Source organism: Bubalus kerabau, chromosome 3 (assembly GCF_029407905.1).
Source record: "Bubalus kerabau isolate K-KA32 ecotype Philippines breed swamp buffalo chromosome 3, PCC_UOA_SB_1v2, whole genome shotgun sequence".
NCBI classification, from domain to species: Eukaryota; Metazoa; Chordata; class Mammalia; order Artiodactyla; family Bovidae; genus Bubalus; species Bubalus kerabau.
The window spans coordinates 156,357,947-156,376,009 of NC_073626.1; the positions used below are offsets into that span (position 1 = coordinate 156,357,947).

Below are 18,063 nucleotides of genomic sequence, written 5' to 3' on the forward strand. Positions count from 1 at the left end.
AACTCCCGGAGTTTACTCAAACTCATGTCCGTTGAGTTAGTGATCCCATCCAACCATCTCATCCTCTGTCATCCCCTTCTCCTCCTGCCTTCAATCTTTCCCAGCATCAGGGTCTTTTCAAATGAGTCAGTTCTTGACATCAAGTGGCCAAAGTATTGGAGTATCAGCTTCAGCATCAATCCTTCCAATGAAAAATCAGGACTGCTTTCCTTTAGGATGGACTGGTTGAATCTCCTTGCAGTCCAAGGGACTCTCAAGAGTCTTCTCTAACAATAAAATATAAAATTTACCATCTTAGCTATTTTTAAATATACAGCTTCAGTTCAGTTCAGCTGCTCAGTAGTGTCCAACTCTTCGCGACCCCATGAATAGCAGCACACCAGGCCTCCCTGTCCATCACCAACTGCCGGAGTCAACCCAAACCCATGTCCATCGAGTTGGTGATGCCATCCAGCCATCTCATCCCCTGTCGTCCCCTTTTCCTCCTGCCCTCAATCTTTCCCAGCATCAGGGTCTTTTCAAATGAATCAGCTCTTCGTATCAGGTGGCCAAAGTATTAGAGTTTCAGCTTCAGCATCAGTCCTTCCAATGAACACCCAGGACTGATCTCCTTTAGGATGGACTGGTTGGATCTCCTAGTAGTCCAAGGGACTCTCAAGAGTCTTCTCCAACACCACAGTTCAAAAGCATCAATTCTTCGGCACTCAGCTTTCTTTAGAGTCCAACTCTCACATCCATACACAACCACTGGAAAACCATAGCCTTGACTAGATGGACCTTTGTTGGCAAAGTAACATCTCTGCTTTTTAATATGCTGTCTAGGTTGGTCATAACTTTCCTTCCAAGGAGTGTCTTTTAATTTCATGGCTGCAATCACTATCTGCAGTGATTTTGGAGCCCCCAAAAAATAAAGTCAGCCACTGTTTCTACTGTTTCCCCATCTATTTCCCATGAAGTGATGGGACTAGATGCCATGATCTTAGTTTTCTGAATGTTGAGCTTTAAGCCAACTTTTTCACTCTCCTCTTTCACTTTCCTCAAGAGGCTCTTTAGTTCTTCTTCACTTTCTGCCATAAGGGTGGTGTCATCTGCATATCTGAGGTTATTGATGTTTCTCCCTGCAATCTTGATTCTAGCTTGTGCTTCCTCCAGCCCAGCATTTCTAATGATGTACTCTGCATATAAGTTAAATAAGCAGGGTGACAATATATAGCCTTGACATATACTCCTTTTCCTATTTGGAGCCTATTTGGAAGATACAGCTTAGTGTTACTGTATTCCCACTATTGTGCAGCAATTTTCTGAAACATTTTCATCTTTTAAAGTTGAAACTTTATATCCACTAAACAATTAACCACCATTTTTAAGCCTTTCTAGGAGTTTCCTGGTGGCTCAGATGGTAAGGGTAAGGAGTATGCCTGCAATGTGGGAGACCTGGGTTTGATCCCTGGGTTGGGAAGATCCCCTGGAGAAGGAAGTGGCAACCCACTCCAGTATTCTTGCCTGGAAAATCCCATGGATGAAGGAGCCAGGTCCCGTACAGTCCATGAGGTTGCAAAGAGTTGGACATGACTGAGCAAATGCATGTTCACTTTCATGGCTTTCTAAATGTGGGAAAGCTCTCCTTCATCATTTCCTCTTTATCCCAAGAAAGTGGAATTTAAATTGACTTTGAGTAAACATAAACACTCACTTTAATGGACATGTATTAAGCCTGTGTTGATAATAATAGCAACCTTTAATTCATCTGGCTGTTTTGAGTTTGCAGGGCACCCTGGGAGACGTTACCTCGCTGCTTTTTCCGTGCAGTCCCTTTAATGTAGATGGAACACCAGTATTGTCACACTGGAGATGTGGTAGAAGACATTCAAGTTGTCAGGTCCAACTCAGAATCCCTGAGAGAGGAAAGTTATTATCGTTGGAAATATAATGTGTTCACTTTTTATTAAGTACCTTAAGTCAGCTATTTAAATTGGGAAGCACAGGCGTATTCCTCTTTTACTGTGACAGATTAAAACAGTTTAAAATTCATAAAAGTCTTGCTGAGAGAAAGCAGAAACAACAACAACAACAAAATAGTAAGAACAGCCACCCCCAGTGCACCCTCCACCACCCAGACCAAGCAGCCAGTACCCAGCCCAGTTAAGGACTGTGTACCTATGTCGAGTGGGCGTTAAAGAAGGATGAAGAAACTGAAAAGCAGAAATCAAATAGTGTCTTCCCAAACTCACATTATCACATTATCACTGAATGACTGGGACTAATATCAGGTCATTTCCCTCATCCCCCAGTGCTCTTTTCATCTTGCCATGTTGGAAAGGCTTTACCTATCATCCCCAATCCACAGATCTTAGAGCAGCACAGAACTGCCTTCAGAAGACTGAATTATTGTTTCTAATTTCCCTTGAATTCATTTCATGGAAAAAGAATTCCAAAGCCAAATAGTTAAAATGCTAATTTTTATTTGGCTTTGTTCTTACGTTTGATTTTAGAGACACACTAGAAGAGCACATACATTTTTTAGAGCAGGTCTATGTCCTATTCATCATTGTATCCCTCAGGTTTTCTCAGTATCTGGCTTATGGTGGATGAGAAAGTGAATGAATAATTGGTTTCCATGTAGAATGTATGAAAAGCTATCTGATTTGTATTGCAACTGCACCAGTTCCATATCCAGACAACACCACCACCAAAGCAATGTTTAAGAAGGGTGTTTCAAGATGTAAATTCAAGCTAGAAGTCTTAAAATAAGAAATATGTAGTTACCTTTTTATTTCTTCACAAATTCTTCAAGTATTTATAAAATTTACCTATGCAGTACACCTCAGATGAAGACCTCCAGATGCTGTTTAGAGTTGGTCAGTTGTGCCAGATAAAATTATCTGAATTTATAATGTAAAACAGCCACCATCAAATATGTATAATAGAGACCTAGAATTTATATAAATTCTACTAAGCATTTACTTTATATGAAAGAATAATACATTCCACAGCACATACATAATTAAATGTAAATGCATGCTGAAAAGCGCACGATTATAAAAAATACATATCCTGACTTTAATTTGGCAACCTTTCTCTTCCAATATCTGTCTTAATATTCAAATAGATTAGAAATTGTATCTACAGTCCCAACTCCTTCTGTGAAATATGTATAACAATAGGTATAGATAGTTTATTTTCTTTCAGCTGTACATAGAGATGGATAATTACATATTTCTGAAAATTTAGTGGAGTCATTAGATCTCTTCCAACCTTTGGCTGCACCTTTATAGACTTTCAGAGAAGGCAATGGCACCACACTCCAGCACTCTTGCCTGGAAAATCCCATGGACGGAGGAGCCTGGTGGGCTGCAGTCCATGGGGTCGCTGAGGGTTAGACACGACTGAGCGACTTCCCTTTCACTTTTCACTTTCATGCATTGGAGAAGGAAATGGCAACCCACTCCAGTGTTCTTGCCTGGAGAATCCCAGGGACGGGGGAGCCTGGTGGGCTGCCGTCTCTGGGGTCGCACAGAGTCAGAATATTGTCAGCCAGAACAGCTTAGTTATTTAAATACTACTATTCAAAGATGCCCATCTGATTTTTCTAGCATCTTCTAGCATCTTTTTATGTTTTTGTAACATTGACACAGTACACATGACTTTCTTGTTTGACTCAAAATAAATACTTTAGTGACAACATCTTCAAAAAGAGTGGTTTTTACTATTTGGTTAAATAAAAATAAATTGATTATAATCCTCTGTACTTTCTATTCCATTTTTCTATAAACTTAAATTGCTCTAAGAAATAAAATCAATTAATTTAAAAATTAAAATGACTTAAGAAAGGCTTTGGAAAAGTATCAGTTAAACTGAAAATAAGAGAAAGAATAACAGTTTAATGACCTTAGGGTTCATTGTTTTATGGGGCATGCTAACTGCCTTTCTTCTTCCCTAAGTATATGACAAGGAAATAGGTTTGAACTGGTGTCGAGTTAATTTTATAAAAGAAACATTCTGATATTAGAATTCATTAGTAGTACTGAAGTAGATTTCTGAATGAAACTTTCAGAATTTTGTATCTTAGAGATTTTAAAGAAAGATGTGGATAATCAATTGTCTTATAAAACCTTCTTTCTCTTAACTAGAGAGCCAACAGTAGGAAAGCTGGTCCAACTTCCTGTGGCTAGGATCCTATATTTTCTAGGCAGAACTACTCAGCCCAGGAGAAAAGGAGGACTTTATGAATTTAAGGTCACAGGTCTAGTCCTTATTTCAACCTGTTAGCTTCCATTTCTTCTGAGGTTATAGATTCTGCTCCTAACCTTGGAAAATTATGTTGTAACTTTCATCCATTCACAAGACAAGATTCTTGGAGTGGGCAGATACCCACTCATCCATACAAGTCTCTAGATTCTCAATAGAGACTAGATTTGTATCAAAGGAAGATACATGCAAAAACAGGGGTGAATCATTACAATTTTTGCTTCCCCAAGACATAGAAAGGCTAAGATTCGCCTATCAAATTCTGATTCTCTAATATCAAGGAAAGAGAGGGAACCTTAGAGGATTGTTCTGTTTTTTCCTTCACAGACTTATACTGAATGACTTTGAATTGTGTTTCTTTTCCAATTTCTTTATTCCTGATGAGTAAGAATCCTCTCAACTGTATTTACTGAATCTTCCAAAATATTTTGTTTTGAAAAAATGATCAATAAAAAGATGAATTTTTTATAATTTTTAAATGATTTATTAAAATATAGTTGATTTACAGTGCTATGTTTCAGGTATACAGTGTATACCTGTACTGTATATATTATACTGTAAATATAACTATATAAGTTATATTTAACTTAAAATGATTAAGTTAAATATAAATGTGTGTACTCTTTTTTTTACATTCTCTTCCATTATAGGTTATTACAGATAGTGAATATATTCACTATATATTCCCATGCCATGCAGTGGGTCCTTATTCATTATCTGTTTTATTCATAGTAGTGTGTATATTTTAATGGACTTCCATGGTGGCTCAAATCCTAAACTCCTAATTTATCCCTCTCCCTCACTCCCTTTGGTAACCAGAAGTTTGATTTCTGTGTCTGTGAATCTGTTCTGTTTTGTAAATAATTTCATTTGTATGGTTTTATTTTATATTCCACGTATAAGCAATATCACAGCATGTCTTTCTCTGTCAAGCTTACTTTACTTAGTATGATAATCTCTAGGTCCATCCAGGTCCATTGCTGCAAATGGCATTAGTTCATTCTTTTTTATGGCTGAGTAATATTCCATTACTCACTCAATGGGCATGAGTTTGAATAAACTCTGGGAGTTGGTGATGGACTGGGAGGCCTGGTGTGCTGTAGTCCATGGGGTCGCAAAGAGTTGGACACGACTGAGCAACTGAACTGAACTGAACTGAATACTCCATTGTATGTATGTACCACATCTTCTTTATCCATTGATCTGTCAGTGGACACTTAGGTTGCTTCCATGTCTTGGCTATTAGAGACCCTCTAAGACCTGCAGATAGGTCTGGCTCAGGCTCCAATGGAGTCACTATTTGTGCATTGAGACCCACCGTGTGTTGGACCTTGTGTGCTTACCTCTAGAGTGGAGTCTCTCTTTCCTCCAGTCCTGTAGAACTCTTACAATCAAGACCTACTTGTCCTAAAGCCATATACTCTCAGGGATCTTCCTCCTGATACAAAGCCCCCAGGCTGATGTGAGGCTCAACAGTCTCACTCCCATGGGAAAACTTGTGCCCCCTCCTCCTATGTCATTGTGATTTCCACTTTGTCTTTGGATATAAAATATACTTTTTCATAGTTTCTAGCCTTTTTTATTATTAGTTGTCAGCAGTTAGTTGTGATTTTGGTATTCTCATGGGAGGAGGTAAGCTCAAAGTCTTCTACTCTGCTATTTTGTCTTCTCTCCCCAGTATATATTTTTTTTATATTTTTGAATAACAGACTCTCCTTAGTCACAGGCTATAAGAAAATAAAAGCAGCATATGAACTGGTTAATATGGCTAATATTATAGGTAATATAGTAAGTTCCCACTGGGTAAAATAGGCAACATCCATATTTCACAAAGTCATTATAATTCAAATATATAAATCTCTTATAATAAAAAAGTATAATCATGTGATAACTTAAATCAGCATATATCTGGCATCTTCTACACAAATGCTAAATGTGCCTGATGTGATCTATGAACAATCATTTGGGTGGATGTGGCCCTACACTTATTGTTTCATCAACAATTGTTTAATTGTTGAAATAAAAGTTTACTACCCAAAGCAATTTATAGATTCAATGCAATCCCTATCAAGCTACCAATAGTATTCTTCACAGAGCTAGAACAAATAATTTCACAATTTGTATGGAAATACAAAAAACCTCGAATAGCCAAAGCGATCTTGAGAAAGAAGATTGGAACTGGAGGAATCAACCTACCTGACTTCAGGCTCTACTACAAAGCCACAGTCATCAAGACAGTATGGTACTGGCACAAAGATGAAATATAGATCAATGGAACAAAATAGAAAGCCCAGAGATAAATCCACGCACATATGGACACCTTATCTTTGACAAAGGAGGCAAGAATATACAATGGAGGAAAGACAATCTCTTTAACAAGTGGTGCTGGGAAATCTGGTCAACCACTTGTAAAAGAATGAAACTAGAACACTTTCTAACACCATACACAAAAATAAACTCAAAATGGATTAAAGATCTAAACGTAAGACCAGAAACTATAAAACTCCTAGAGGAGAACATAGGCAAAACACTCTCCGACATACATCACAGCAGGATCCTCTATGACCCACCTCCCAGAATATTGGAAATAAAAGCAAAAATAAACAAATGGGACCTAATTAACCTTAAAAGTTTCTGCACATCAAAGGAAACTATTAGCAAGGTGAAAAGACAGCCTTCAGAATGGGAGAAAATAATAGCAAATGAAGCAACAGACAAACAACTAATCTCAAAAATATACAAGCAACTCCTATAGCTCAACTCCAGAAAAATAAATGACCCAATCAAAAAATGGGCCAAAGAACTAAATAGACATTTCTCCAAAGAAGACATACAGATGGCTAACAAACACATGAAAAGATGCTCAACATCACTCATTATCAGAGAAATGCAAATCAAAACCACTATACCATTTCACACCACTCAGAATGTCTGCGATCCAAAAGTCTACAAGTAATAAATGCTGGAGAGGGTGTGGAGAAAAGGGACCCCTCTTACACTGTTGGTGGGAATGCAAACTAGTACAGCCACTATGGAGAACAGTGTGGAGATTCCTTAAAAAACTGGAAATAGAACTGCCTTATGATCCAGCAATCTCACTGCTGGGCATACACACTGAGGAAACCAGAAGGGAAAGAGACACGTGTACCCCAATGTTCATCGCAGCACTGTTTATAATAGCCAGGACATGGAAGCAACCTAGATGTCCATCAGAAGATGAATGGATAAGAAAGTGGTGGTACATATACACAATGGAGTATTACTCAGCCATTAAAAAGAATACATTTGAATCAGTTCTAATGAGGTGGATGAAACTGGAGCCTATTATACAGAGTGAAGTAAGCCAGAAAGAAAAACACCAATACAGTATACTAATGCATCTATATGGAATTTAGAAAGATGGTAACAATAACCCTGTGTACGAGACAGCAAAGGAGACACTGATGTATAGAACAGTCTTATGGACTCTGTGGGAGAGGGAGAGGGTGGGAAGATTTGGGAGAATGGCATTGAAACATGTAAAATATCATGTATGAAACGAGTTGCCAGTCCAGGTTCGATGCACGATACTGGATGCTTGGGGCTAGTGCACTGGGACGACCCAGAGGGATGGTATGGGGAGGTAGGAGGGAGGAGGGTTCAGGATGGGGCACACATGTATACCTGTGGCGGATTCATTTTGATATTTGGCAAAACTAATACAATTATGTAAAGTTTAAAAATAAAATTAAAAAAAATAAAAAAATAAAAGTTTACCTCAGGAATGACTTGCTGATTAAGAAAACTGAATTCTCTTAAGCTTGGGACTGGGAAATCAATAATTGGAACAATAAATGTTTTGGGTCATAATAAAAGCAAGTAAAATAAAATTCTAAGATCGTAAGGCATCTTACAAATTTATAGAAGTGGTAACTAAGTGTTCAAAGACTGAAGAGATAGAAGAGAGCCTGAAAACCTGGTTCAGTGCCTTGAAATACTTGTCTCTTTATAGTAAAAAATTAGTTTTAATCAATTTGTAGAAATAGAACCAGAATGCCATTATTCTAAGTGTTATCAATAATCAAGGAAGAAAATCATGATATTAAGTGCTCATCTTTTTCAGTAGTCCCTTGAGATGAACTAAAGGTATAAACAAAAAGAACGTGATTATAACATGCAAGTTTGCCCATATTTATTTGCAAATAGTCTCAAAGTATAGTTTATTATTGGTTAAAATTTTCTCCATGGAGTAAGAGTTCCTAAAATAAATCTACAGAACCTGGCCTGTGTGGTACTGTATGGTTTTATGGAACCATATGTTAATTATGTTATTGTGGATCACAAATTAGTCTCCTATATTGATGATTATAATAATTGTCTTATTATGATATTCTTTGATATATATAGAATCATATAAAAGGCTATAATGTATTATAAACAGTGGATTTTTTTCAGTCTTTCTATAACAACTGGGTAATGTAAGAATAAACATTTGCACATACACTTCCTGTTTGCAAGTTTATACTTAAACCAGAGATCAAATTGCCAACTTCCGCTGGAACATGGAAAAAGCAAGAGAGTTCCAGAAAAACATCTATTTCTGCTTTATTGACTATGCCAAAACCTTTGACTGTGTAGATCACAACAAACTGTGGGAAATTCTGAAAGAGATGGGAATACCAGACCACCTGACCTGCCTCTTGAGAAATTTGTATGCAGGTCAGGAAGCAACAGTTAGAACTGGACATGGAACAACAGACTGGTTCCAAATAGGAAAAAGAGTACGTCAAGGCTGCATATTGTCACCCTGCATATTTAACTTATATGCAGGGTACATCATGAGAAATGCTGGGCTGGAAGAAGCACAAGCTGGAATCAAGATTGCCGGGAGAAATATCAATAACCTCAGATATGCAGATGACACCACCCTTATGGCAGAAAGTGAAGAGGAACTAAAAAGCCTCTTGATGAGAGTGAAAAGGATAGTGAAAAAGTTGGTGTAAAACTCAACATTCAGAAAACTAAGATCATGGCATCTGGTCCCATCACTTCATAGCAAATAAATGGGGAAACAGTGGAAACAGTGTCAGACTTTATTTTGGGGGGCTCCAAAATCACTGCAGATGGTGACTGCAGCCATGAAATGAAAAGACGCTTACTCCTTGGAAGAAAAGTTATGACCAATCTGGATAGCATATTGAAAAGCAGAGACATTACTTTGCCAACAAAGGTCCGTCTAGTCAAGGCTATGGTTTTCCCATTGGTCATGTATGGATGTGAGAGTTGGACTGTGAAGAAGGCTGAGTGCCGAAGAATTGATGCTTTTGAACTGTGGTGTTGGAGAAGACTCTTGAGAGTCCCTTGGACTGCAAGGAGATCCAACCAGTCCATTCTGAATGAGATCAGCCCTGGATGTTCTTTGGAAGGAATGATGCTGAAGGTGAAACTCCAGTACTTTGGCCACCTCATTGGAAGAGTTGACTCATTGGAAAAGACTCTGATGCTGGGAGGGATCGTGGGCAGGAGGAGAAGGGGACAACAGAGGATGAGATGGCTGGATGGCATCACCTACTCGATGGACGCGAGTCTGAGTGAACTCCGGCAGTTGGTGATGGACAGGGAGGCTTCGAGTGCTGCGATTCATGGGTTGCAAAGAGTCAGACATGACTGAGCGACTGAACTGAACTGAACTGACTTAAATATCAATACCCACCATCAAGAGTTTGCCAATTACATACAATTAATATTTATAGGCAAATAATTTTCTGAAAATTTGAATGAAAAGCTATTTTAAATTATGTTTAATAAATATCAAGCAATGTGGAGTTTGCATTGTCATCAGTAATAGTGTCTTCCTGTTCCCATAGCCCTTCTCTGCAGATTGTCTCATCAGACTCATGATCTCAGTTCAGAGATCCAGCATTTTCACTGCCTCTAGGCAACCAGTGAACAGGAATGAAGAAGTTCTCAAATATTCACCGTCACCTTAAGGCACAGGTCACTCAGCTTTTGCCCCAAAGTCACTTATCAAACAGAAAGACATGAGATTATAATGTGATCAGCAGTAATATTTCTGAAGTTTCAGTTTAGAACTTTGGCAGTCATTTCTAAATTGTTTGATGATATAATTTTAATCATAAGGCTTTGTGTATCACACAAACTTCTTACTATAATGGCTTTATTGTGAATCCACTCAATTAGGCACATATGTATAGAAATAAAGAAAAGCCTGCAAATTATTTTTTAAAAATAAAAATAAATATTTTAATTGAATGCATTTTAAAAAATTACTTTTTTATATATAACACCATGGATCAGAATCTGTATGAAGATTGGAGACCTGTTCTATATTAAGCAGCTCCCAGTGCAATTATAAATAGATTTAATTGGCATTGGGATTTAAAGCTTACTTATTAGTGTGTAACTAATTAATAGAATTTTCAGCTCACTCAGCATGTGACTTCTTCAATGATAAGCTGAAGTTCTGAAAATAAACAGACTTAAAATGATTTTCCATATGATTTTTAAATTACTCTCTGTGTTTTCAGAGAAATTAAGAAGCTAAGTATAAACCTGAGATTCTGATATGAAAAAAAGTAAGGTTGTAATATGATAAAAATGATCAGAGGTTAAAATATTGGTAAGAAGGAACAATTGTTATAAGAGAACTCATGCTACTAAAACACTTTAAAGAATGTAATTAAAAATTAACTTTTAGAAAACTATTCAAATAGTTACATGAAAATCTATTGCTATTTCAAAAAATATGTTATGACTGTCAGTGTTATGATTTTCAATAAATAATAATATTGAAATTCTATTTTTTATCATAATGATCTTCACTGTTGACTGCCAGAGCATATTTTATCATTATACTTTAATCTTTTTTCATATTCAGCATATATTTTTACTTTGGACTCTAAACAAGAAGTTATGTTTAGAAATTTCAGTAATCTTATTTCTACCTCTTCTGCCAAAAGATGACTCCTTATTCCAGATACCTTTTTCTAACTCTAAATTTTATTAACTATTTTCCAAAACTTTAAACTATGCCTAGACATTTTTCAGTTTCCTGGCATTATTGGTTACTTTTCTGTGTTCTCATGTCCTTGAACTACTATCGCCTGACTCTGCATTCTAACTATAAATTATGCATATTCCTCTAACACTACCTATAAACTTCTGTTTCTGTATGCTATTCCGTAATTGCCAAGTTACTGCACAGGAATGTTATTTTGGCTATACAGTAACATTCTGAAATCACAGATTTAGTCTTTATATAGATTTTTGTACATTTTTAAGTTCATTTGTCCTCTCTCTGTCTTACAGTTCTTCAATTACCATGTATTTCTCCACCAACATTTCTTCCCTGAATCCCCAAAGACAACTCAGTTATCTTCAGCTGTAATGCCTTGGACACCACATTTTTCAGGGTCTAACTTAATGATATATTTTCATATTTTTTTTAAGTTAGATGTTTAAAAAGAAGAATTTAAAAAATAGAAGCCATTGCACATATTTGCTCTATATAGGCAAAATAATTAATTATATGTTGGCTGAAAGCTTTATATAGAAACCTGGGCTTTCAGAGAAGCACTTTTTTTTTTCCATAAAGAAAAACATTCTGAATTTCAAAACAAACAACCTATTCCTCATACATAAGTAGGATATCTTTTTATGTTATAGGTTATACTGAACACAAGTTCTAGTGTGTACCTAAGGCAACATCTGGCCATCTACTGCCAAAATCTAAAGGTATTTCAGGTTAACTGAAGCAAACATTTTTCATTTCTTTAAATTAGGGATTCATGTCAATATTATATCATATTTGACATTTGCACTTTTTTTTATTGAATTAGAGCCCTAAATAGAGGATGTTTCTTTAATTTACCTAATATGTATTCAAATACATCCTGTCACAGTTCAAAAGGTCTGAAACAAGTTTTGAATGAATAAGTAATTGAGTACATGAATTTGCGATTTAGAAATCATATGTCTGTGCTTGCTTCAGCAGCACATATACTAGAAATCATATGTTTGGTCAAGACATTCCATGTACAGACAGATTTCTAGTATATATGTCCCCATTGTATGTGTATTTTGTTTTTTTCCATGCTCAGTAATTATGTATGCCTTTGAAAGGGGCTTCCTGGGTGCGCTAGTGGTAAAGAACTCACCCTCCAATGCAGGAGACTTAAGAGACATTGGCTCAATCCCTGGATCGGGAAGATCCCTTGGAGGACGGCATGGCAACCACTCTCATACTCTTGCCTGGACAGTCCCATGGACAGAGGAGCCTGGAGGGCTACAGTCCATATGGTGGCAAGGAGTTGAACACAACTGAAGCGACTTGGCATGCACACACATGTCTTAGAAATTCCCAAGCAACTCACATCAACCATGGAGTACCTAGGTTCTGAATTTCCTTTTAGTACCCTCAAGGATGCACTCTGCTGACAAGGTAAAAAGTGAGAATGGCGGTCAGGAGATATATGTTCCATTTCTAGCTCTGCCACTAACAGAGGTTCTTGGGATAAATCCAAACTATTGGACTCCACAGTTTACAAACTCATAAATTAAGAGGACAGGATGCTGTTAGTGTGGCATGTTGTACTTTTCCTAAATGGTCACAATAGTAGCTCCCATCCAATCTGCTCTTCTATAATGTGACCTTGAAGTCCCTCTTCCTCAAGAAATGAGGTCCAGGATACCCCTTGTATCTGAGAGGGCTTGAGGCTTGTGTGCGTGCGTGCTAAGTCACTTCAGTCGTGTCCGACTCTTTGCGACCCCATCGACTGTAGCCCACCAGGCTCCTCTGTCCAGGCAAGAATACTGGAGTGGGTTGCCATGCCCTTCTCCAGGGGCTTGAGGCTTACTTGTTAACTAATAGAACTGATAGAAGTGACATTGGGTTACTTCTGAGGCTTGTTCAGAAAAGGTGATGTAATTCAGAATTGGCTTCCTGAAACACTTGTCCTGGAACCCTAAGCTATCCTATAAGCCTGTGCCTGCCCTGAATCCATCATGCCTCAAAAATGACCAAACTCAATCAAACAAAAAGAGCATGCAGAAAAAACCAGTCACCCCCAGCTGCTCCAGTCTCCCATTGTTTCAGCTTTTGCCAGTCTCTGACTGCAGCTACATGAGACACCCTAAGCTAAAACCATTCAGCCAAGTCTTTCCTGAATGCCAGATCCACGGAAAATGTAAACTATATCATAATAATTTTTGTTTTAAGCTGCTGTATTTTAAAGTTTGCCACACAGCCTACGATGGTTATCTGTCAGGTCAGAGAGAATGATTTCAATCCATAAACTGCTTGTTTATTCTTTGAAAAAAAAAAATCCTGCCTTTTTGTTGACTACATAAATGTTTTTGGCACAGATGTATTAGCTAAGTGCCTTGAACGGTTTCAGCAAAATGTTCTATAACAAACTTGTTTATTAGATCATTGACTCTCAAGCAATATATCTTTTAGTTGAATTAGATGCAGTTCCAAACACAACATCACAGGAGTAGAGTTACATATAAATTGTCATTGAAAGTGTCGTTTCCAAAGGCTACAGACTGGATAGGTATATATAGCCTGCTTCCTACTTGTTTGTTGCTTTCAATCCTGCCCTCTTTAACCTTCACCTGTGAAACATGTGGTAAGAATTTCATCACATATTTCAGAAGAGTGATGTGTTAAGTCTGACTTAGATCATCTATTACATCATGGGAAAAAAGGTAGAGTTTTCTAAGATCTAGTAAGTTTATGTTTTATTTTCTGTTTTTATATATTGCATTGATGTGGCTCTCTCATATGTTGTCTCTTGAAGAATATAACTCGTATTTATGAATGGATTCTTCATACTTAGCAAATATTTTCCTGGAGGCACTCAATAAATGTTTGATGACTAAATAAAATTGTATAAGAAACAATGATTAATTGTGGTGTGATGTTAAAAATTAATTACACAGAGTACTTAGTTATTACAGATTAGTCAGAGGATATAGTAAGTTTATAGTTTGAGACACTACTACTTCAACTAATGTCAGCCCAGTGTCTCCAGTTATAGCTCTATAGTAGGCAATGGACTACAGTTCTTAGAAGACAGACACAGTTAACAAACTGGGATTGAAATAAGAGTCAGTATCATCTCAGGACAAGAGTTCCAAAATGACATTTAAAGACCTAGTTTTGAACAGAAGGCTCAAAGGACCAGGCACCTGCAAAACAACTAGAACGGGAATGATAAATAGAGAAAAAGAGAAAGGGTGGGCAGGAGGTCACATTAAAAATGAATATAAAATCCACAATTCCAGAATTTTGGAAAAAATAATATTAAAAATTAAAAGATCAGGACGACCCAGAGGGATGGTATGGGGAGGGAGGAGGGTTCAGGATGGGGAACGCATGTATACCTGTGGCGGATTCATTTTGATATTTGGCAAAACTAATACAATTTTGTAAAGTTTAAAAATAAAATTAAAAAAAATTAAAAAATCAATAAGATATCATAGGAATGAAATTTATAGTCATTAAATTTTTTAAGAGATGGTATTGAGGAATTCATCCAGAACACAGAAAAAAGGTAACAAGATATATAAATATTGAGAGGTACAATATGCATCGGTTCAGTTCAGTTCAGTTCAATTCAGTCACTCAGTTGCGTCTGACTCTTTGCGACCCCACGAATCGCAGCATGCCAGGCCTCCCTGTTCATCACCAACTCCCGGAGTTCACTCAGACTCACGTCCATCAAGTCAGTGATGCCATCCAGCCATCTCATCCTCTGTCGTCCCCTTCTCCTCCTGCCCACAATCCCTCCCAGCATCAGAGTCTTTTCCAATGAGTCAACTCTTCGCATGAGGTGGCCGAAGTACTGGAGTTTCAGCTTTAGCATCATTCCTTCCAAAGAAATCCCAGGGCTAATCTCCTTCAGAATGGACTGCTTGGATCTCCTTGCAGTCCAAGGGACTCTCAAGAGTCTTCTCCAACACCACAGTTCAAAAGCATCAATTCTTCGGTGCTCAGCCTTCTTCACAGTCCAACTCTCACATCCATACATGACCACATGAAAAACCATAGCCTTGACTTGACGGACCTAATATGCATAAGTAGTGCCAAAACTAAGTTGAATGAAGTTTTATTGACTCTGAAAATATTTATTGAGTACCTGCTATATTCTAAGCACTATTCTAAGCACTTTATTGGAAATGATAAAGCAGACCAAAAAAAGCTCAATGAATTTAAATTTTAGGAAAATAAGGATGATAAATGAACAAATAAGTATGTGAGATGTATAAGTAATTAATACTATGAAAAAAATAATAGGGCAAGAAAGTGATAGAAAAGAATGAGATTTGAGATAAGATGGTTGGGGAAGAACTCTTTAATATAATGAAATTTATGGAGAAAGTAGAGCAATTTGATGATGTAAGCTTTGCAAATATTTGGGAGAATATTGTTCCCAAAACACAGAATTACAAAAGGTAAATGTTTTGAAGACGAATAAAAAAGTTCTGTGTGTCAGAGTAGCAGTATTTGAAGAAATAATAGGCAAGAATTTCCCAAACTGAAAAAACAGAAACTGATTGACAGTAGAGACAAAGAAATAAAATTTTGCACTTAGTTACATTACATTTGGTGTGCTCAGTTGCTCAGTTATGTCTGGCTCTTTGCAACCCCAAGGACTGTAGCCTGCCAGGCTTCTCTGTCCATGGGATTTCCAAGGCAAGAATACTGGCATGGCTTGCCATTTCCTCCTCCAGGAGATCTTCCTAACCCAGGGATCAAGCCTACATTCATTTTGCAATTCAGACATCTTGAAATTTGCTTCCAGCTACAAGGTTAGGAGGAGAGGTCAGAGTCAGGAAAACTCACATCTTCTCTTGAGCGCCTTCTACCAGGAACTCTACATGACTTTCACTCTGTCATTGACAAGAATTGTTCACGTGTCCACAACAGAGTTTTAGGAAGCCTTTAGAAATAGGGTGCTCACATAGACATTTAGTAGTCTGCCACATTCATTGACAGTTATTTATCATTTTCTATAAAAAGGTTGAATATGTCTTTAACAAATGAATTGCAAAAAAATTAAAAGGAAATGAGCTCCTTCACTGAGGAAAAATGTAGAAACCATTCAAAGGCGGAATATTATGAATTACTAGGAATCTGAAACTACTGAAGAAAAATTTTGCACCTAGTAAGTCTAAGGCAAGTACTAACAGAGATCAAGTTCTATTTGCAATAAAGCAAATATAAATTTTATTTTAATCTATCAGCAGGTTAAATATTTTAATTTATCAGTGGGTTAAGAATGATGGCTCAGCAGGTGAAGAATTCTCCTGTGGTGAGGAGACACAGGAGATGCTGGTTCCATCTCTGGGCTGGGAAGATCCCCTGGAGAAAGAAATGCCAACCCACCCCAGTATTCTTTCCTGGGAAATCCCATGGACAGAGGGGTCTTGGGGGCTACAGTTGAAAGGGTTGCAAAGAGTTGGACCCCACTGAGTAACTAAGCTTGCACATTAATTATTTACTAAGACTGGAAAATAGATGGATGAGTTCACAAATTCTCTAGTAAATTAATGTTTCCTGATCTTAATCATTGGCTTCCCAGGTGGCTCAGTGGTGAAGAATCCGCCTTCCAATGCAGGAGATGCTGGTTTGATCCCTGGGTTGGGAAGATCCCCTGGGGAAGGAAATGGCAACCCACTCCAATATTCTTGTCTGGGAAATCCCATGGACAGAGGAGCCTGATGGGCTACAGCCAGAGGGGTCGCAAAGAGTTGGATGCAACTAAGTATGCACGCATGAAATCTTAATAATAATGGAATAAATTTAGCATTTTAATATCTGTAAAAGGAAGAAAACAGTTAAAAACTGTCTCATTATTATTAATTCACTAACCTTTTGTAAATTAGAAAACAATGTCATTAAATTTACAATATAATAAAGATACAAAACTCCCTTGGAAAGAAATATATAAATGGTCAAACATTAAAGTTTAGAATGATAAGGAGAGTTTAAACCAAAGGGGATTTTGCCATGTTTTTTTCTAAAATAGATTGTCTGATTCTCCCTGATTTTGATTCATCATTTTAATCATTTTTCCCATTTATTAGGTTGGTTAATATATGTTAATATCATATTAAAAGATAGGAGTTTGGCTTCAAACTACCATTACTGTTAAAAAACATAAAATATGTTTTCTTTTGTCTGGTGTATACATATAAAGAACTATTATTTAAGCATATCAATTGAGTATAGTTAAATAGAAACATTTAAATATTCCCTTATCCTTTCACTAGAGTATGTTTTGTTTTAATTCATATAACAGGTTGCAGTGTAGATTATAATATTGTATATAAATACTTCCCAAATCAGAACTTGATTGTATGTATTTTGATACACATATACACATACACGTTCTATGCTTTGAGGCCTGAGCAAATTTAGCATTACTGTGTATACAGAAAAAGAAAAAAAAAGTCACTGCAAAGCTAGAGCCATGTATTCAATTTCAAAAATTAAAAGAAAAAAATAGTCAACAAAGGAGAAAAAAAGACTAAAAGAAATTAGAGTTCTTCCTTTACTTTCACCTTTATTTCTATATTATAAAAATGAACTTATTCTGAAAATCTTAAGTGACTATAATGACTAAGTACTATCACTAAACATTATTGATTAACATTATGTAATTATATTTCATTGTGTCAAAACTATACACATATAAGAATTAACTTAAAAATTATTAGTCAGTAAATTTATGTTATATGTTATGACTGAAAAGGCACTTTACTGAATTTTGTGGTTTCCTCATTCATATATTTCAAGAAGAGTGTCAT

The 18,063-nt window shown here is 36.7% G+C and overlaps 1 protein-coding gene across 2 annotated transcripts in view; it reads left to right on the forward strand.

Moving 5' to 3' along the window:
• Window positions 1-18,063, forward strand: part of LOC129646728 (sperm-associated antigen 16 protein-like) — a 540,055-nt gene that overhangs the window by 453,840 nt on the left and 68,152 nt on the right. Inside the window, exon 7 of one of the 2 annotated variants that reach the window (XM_055573381.1) lies at window positions 16,836-17,566. The exons of the other annotated variant lie outside the window; for it this stretch is intronic. Coding sequence (XP_055429356.1) covers window positions 16,836-16,975 — 140 coding nt within the window. The 3' untranslated portion in view covers window positions 16,976-17,566. Of the gene's footprint in view, window positions 1-16,835; window positions 17,567-18,063 lie in introns of those variants that run through there. 2 annotated transcript variants of the gene reach the window in all.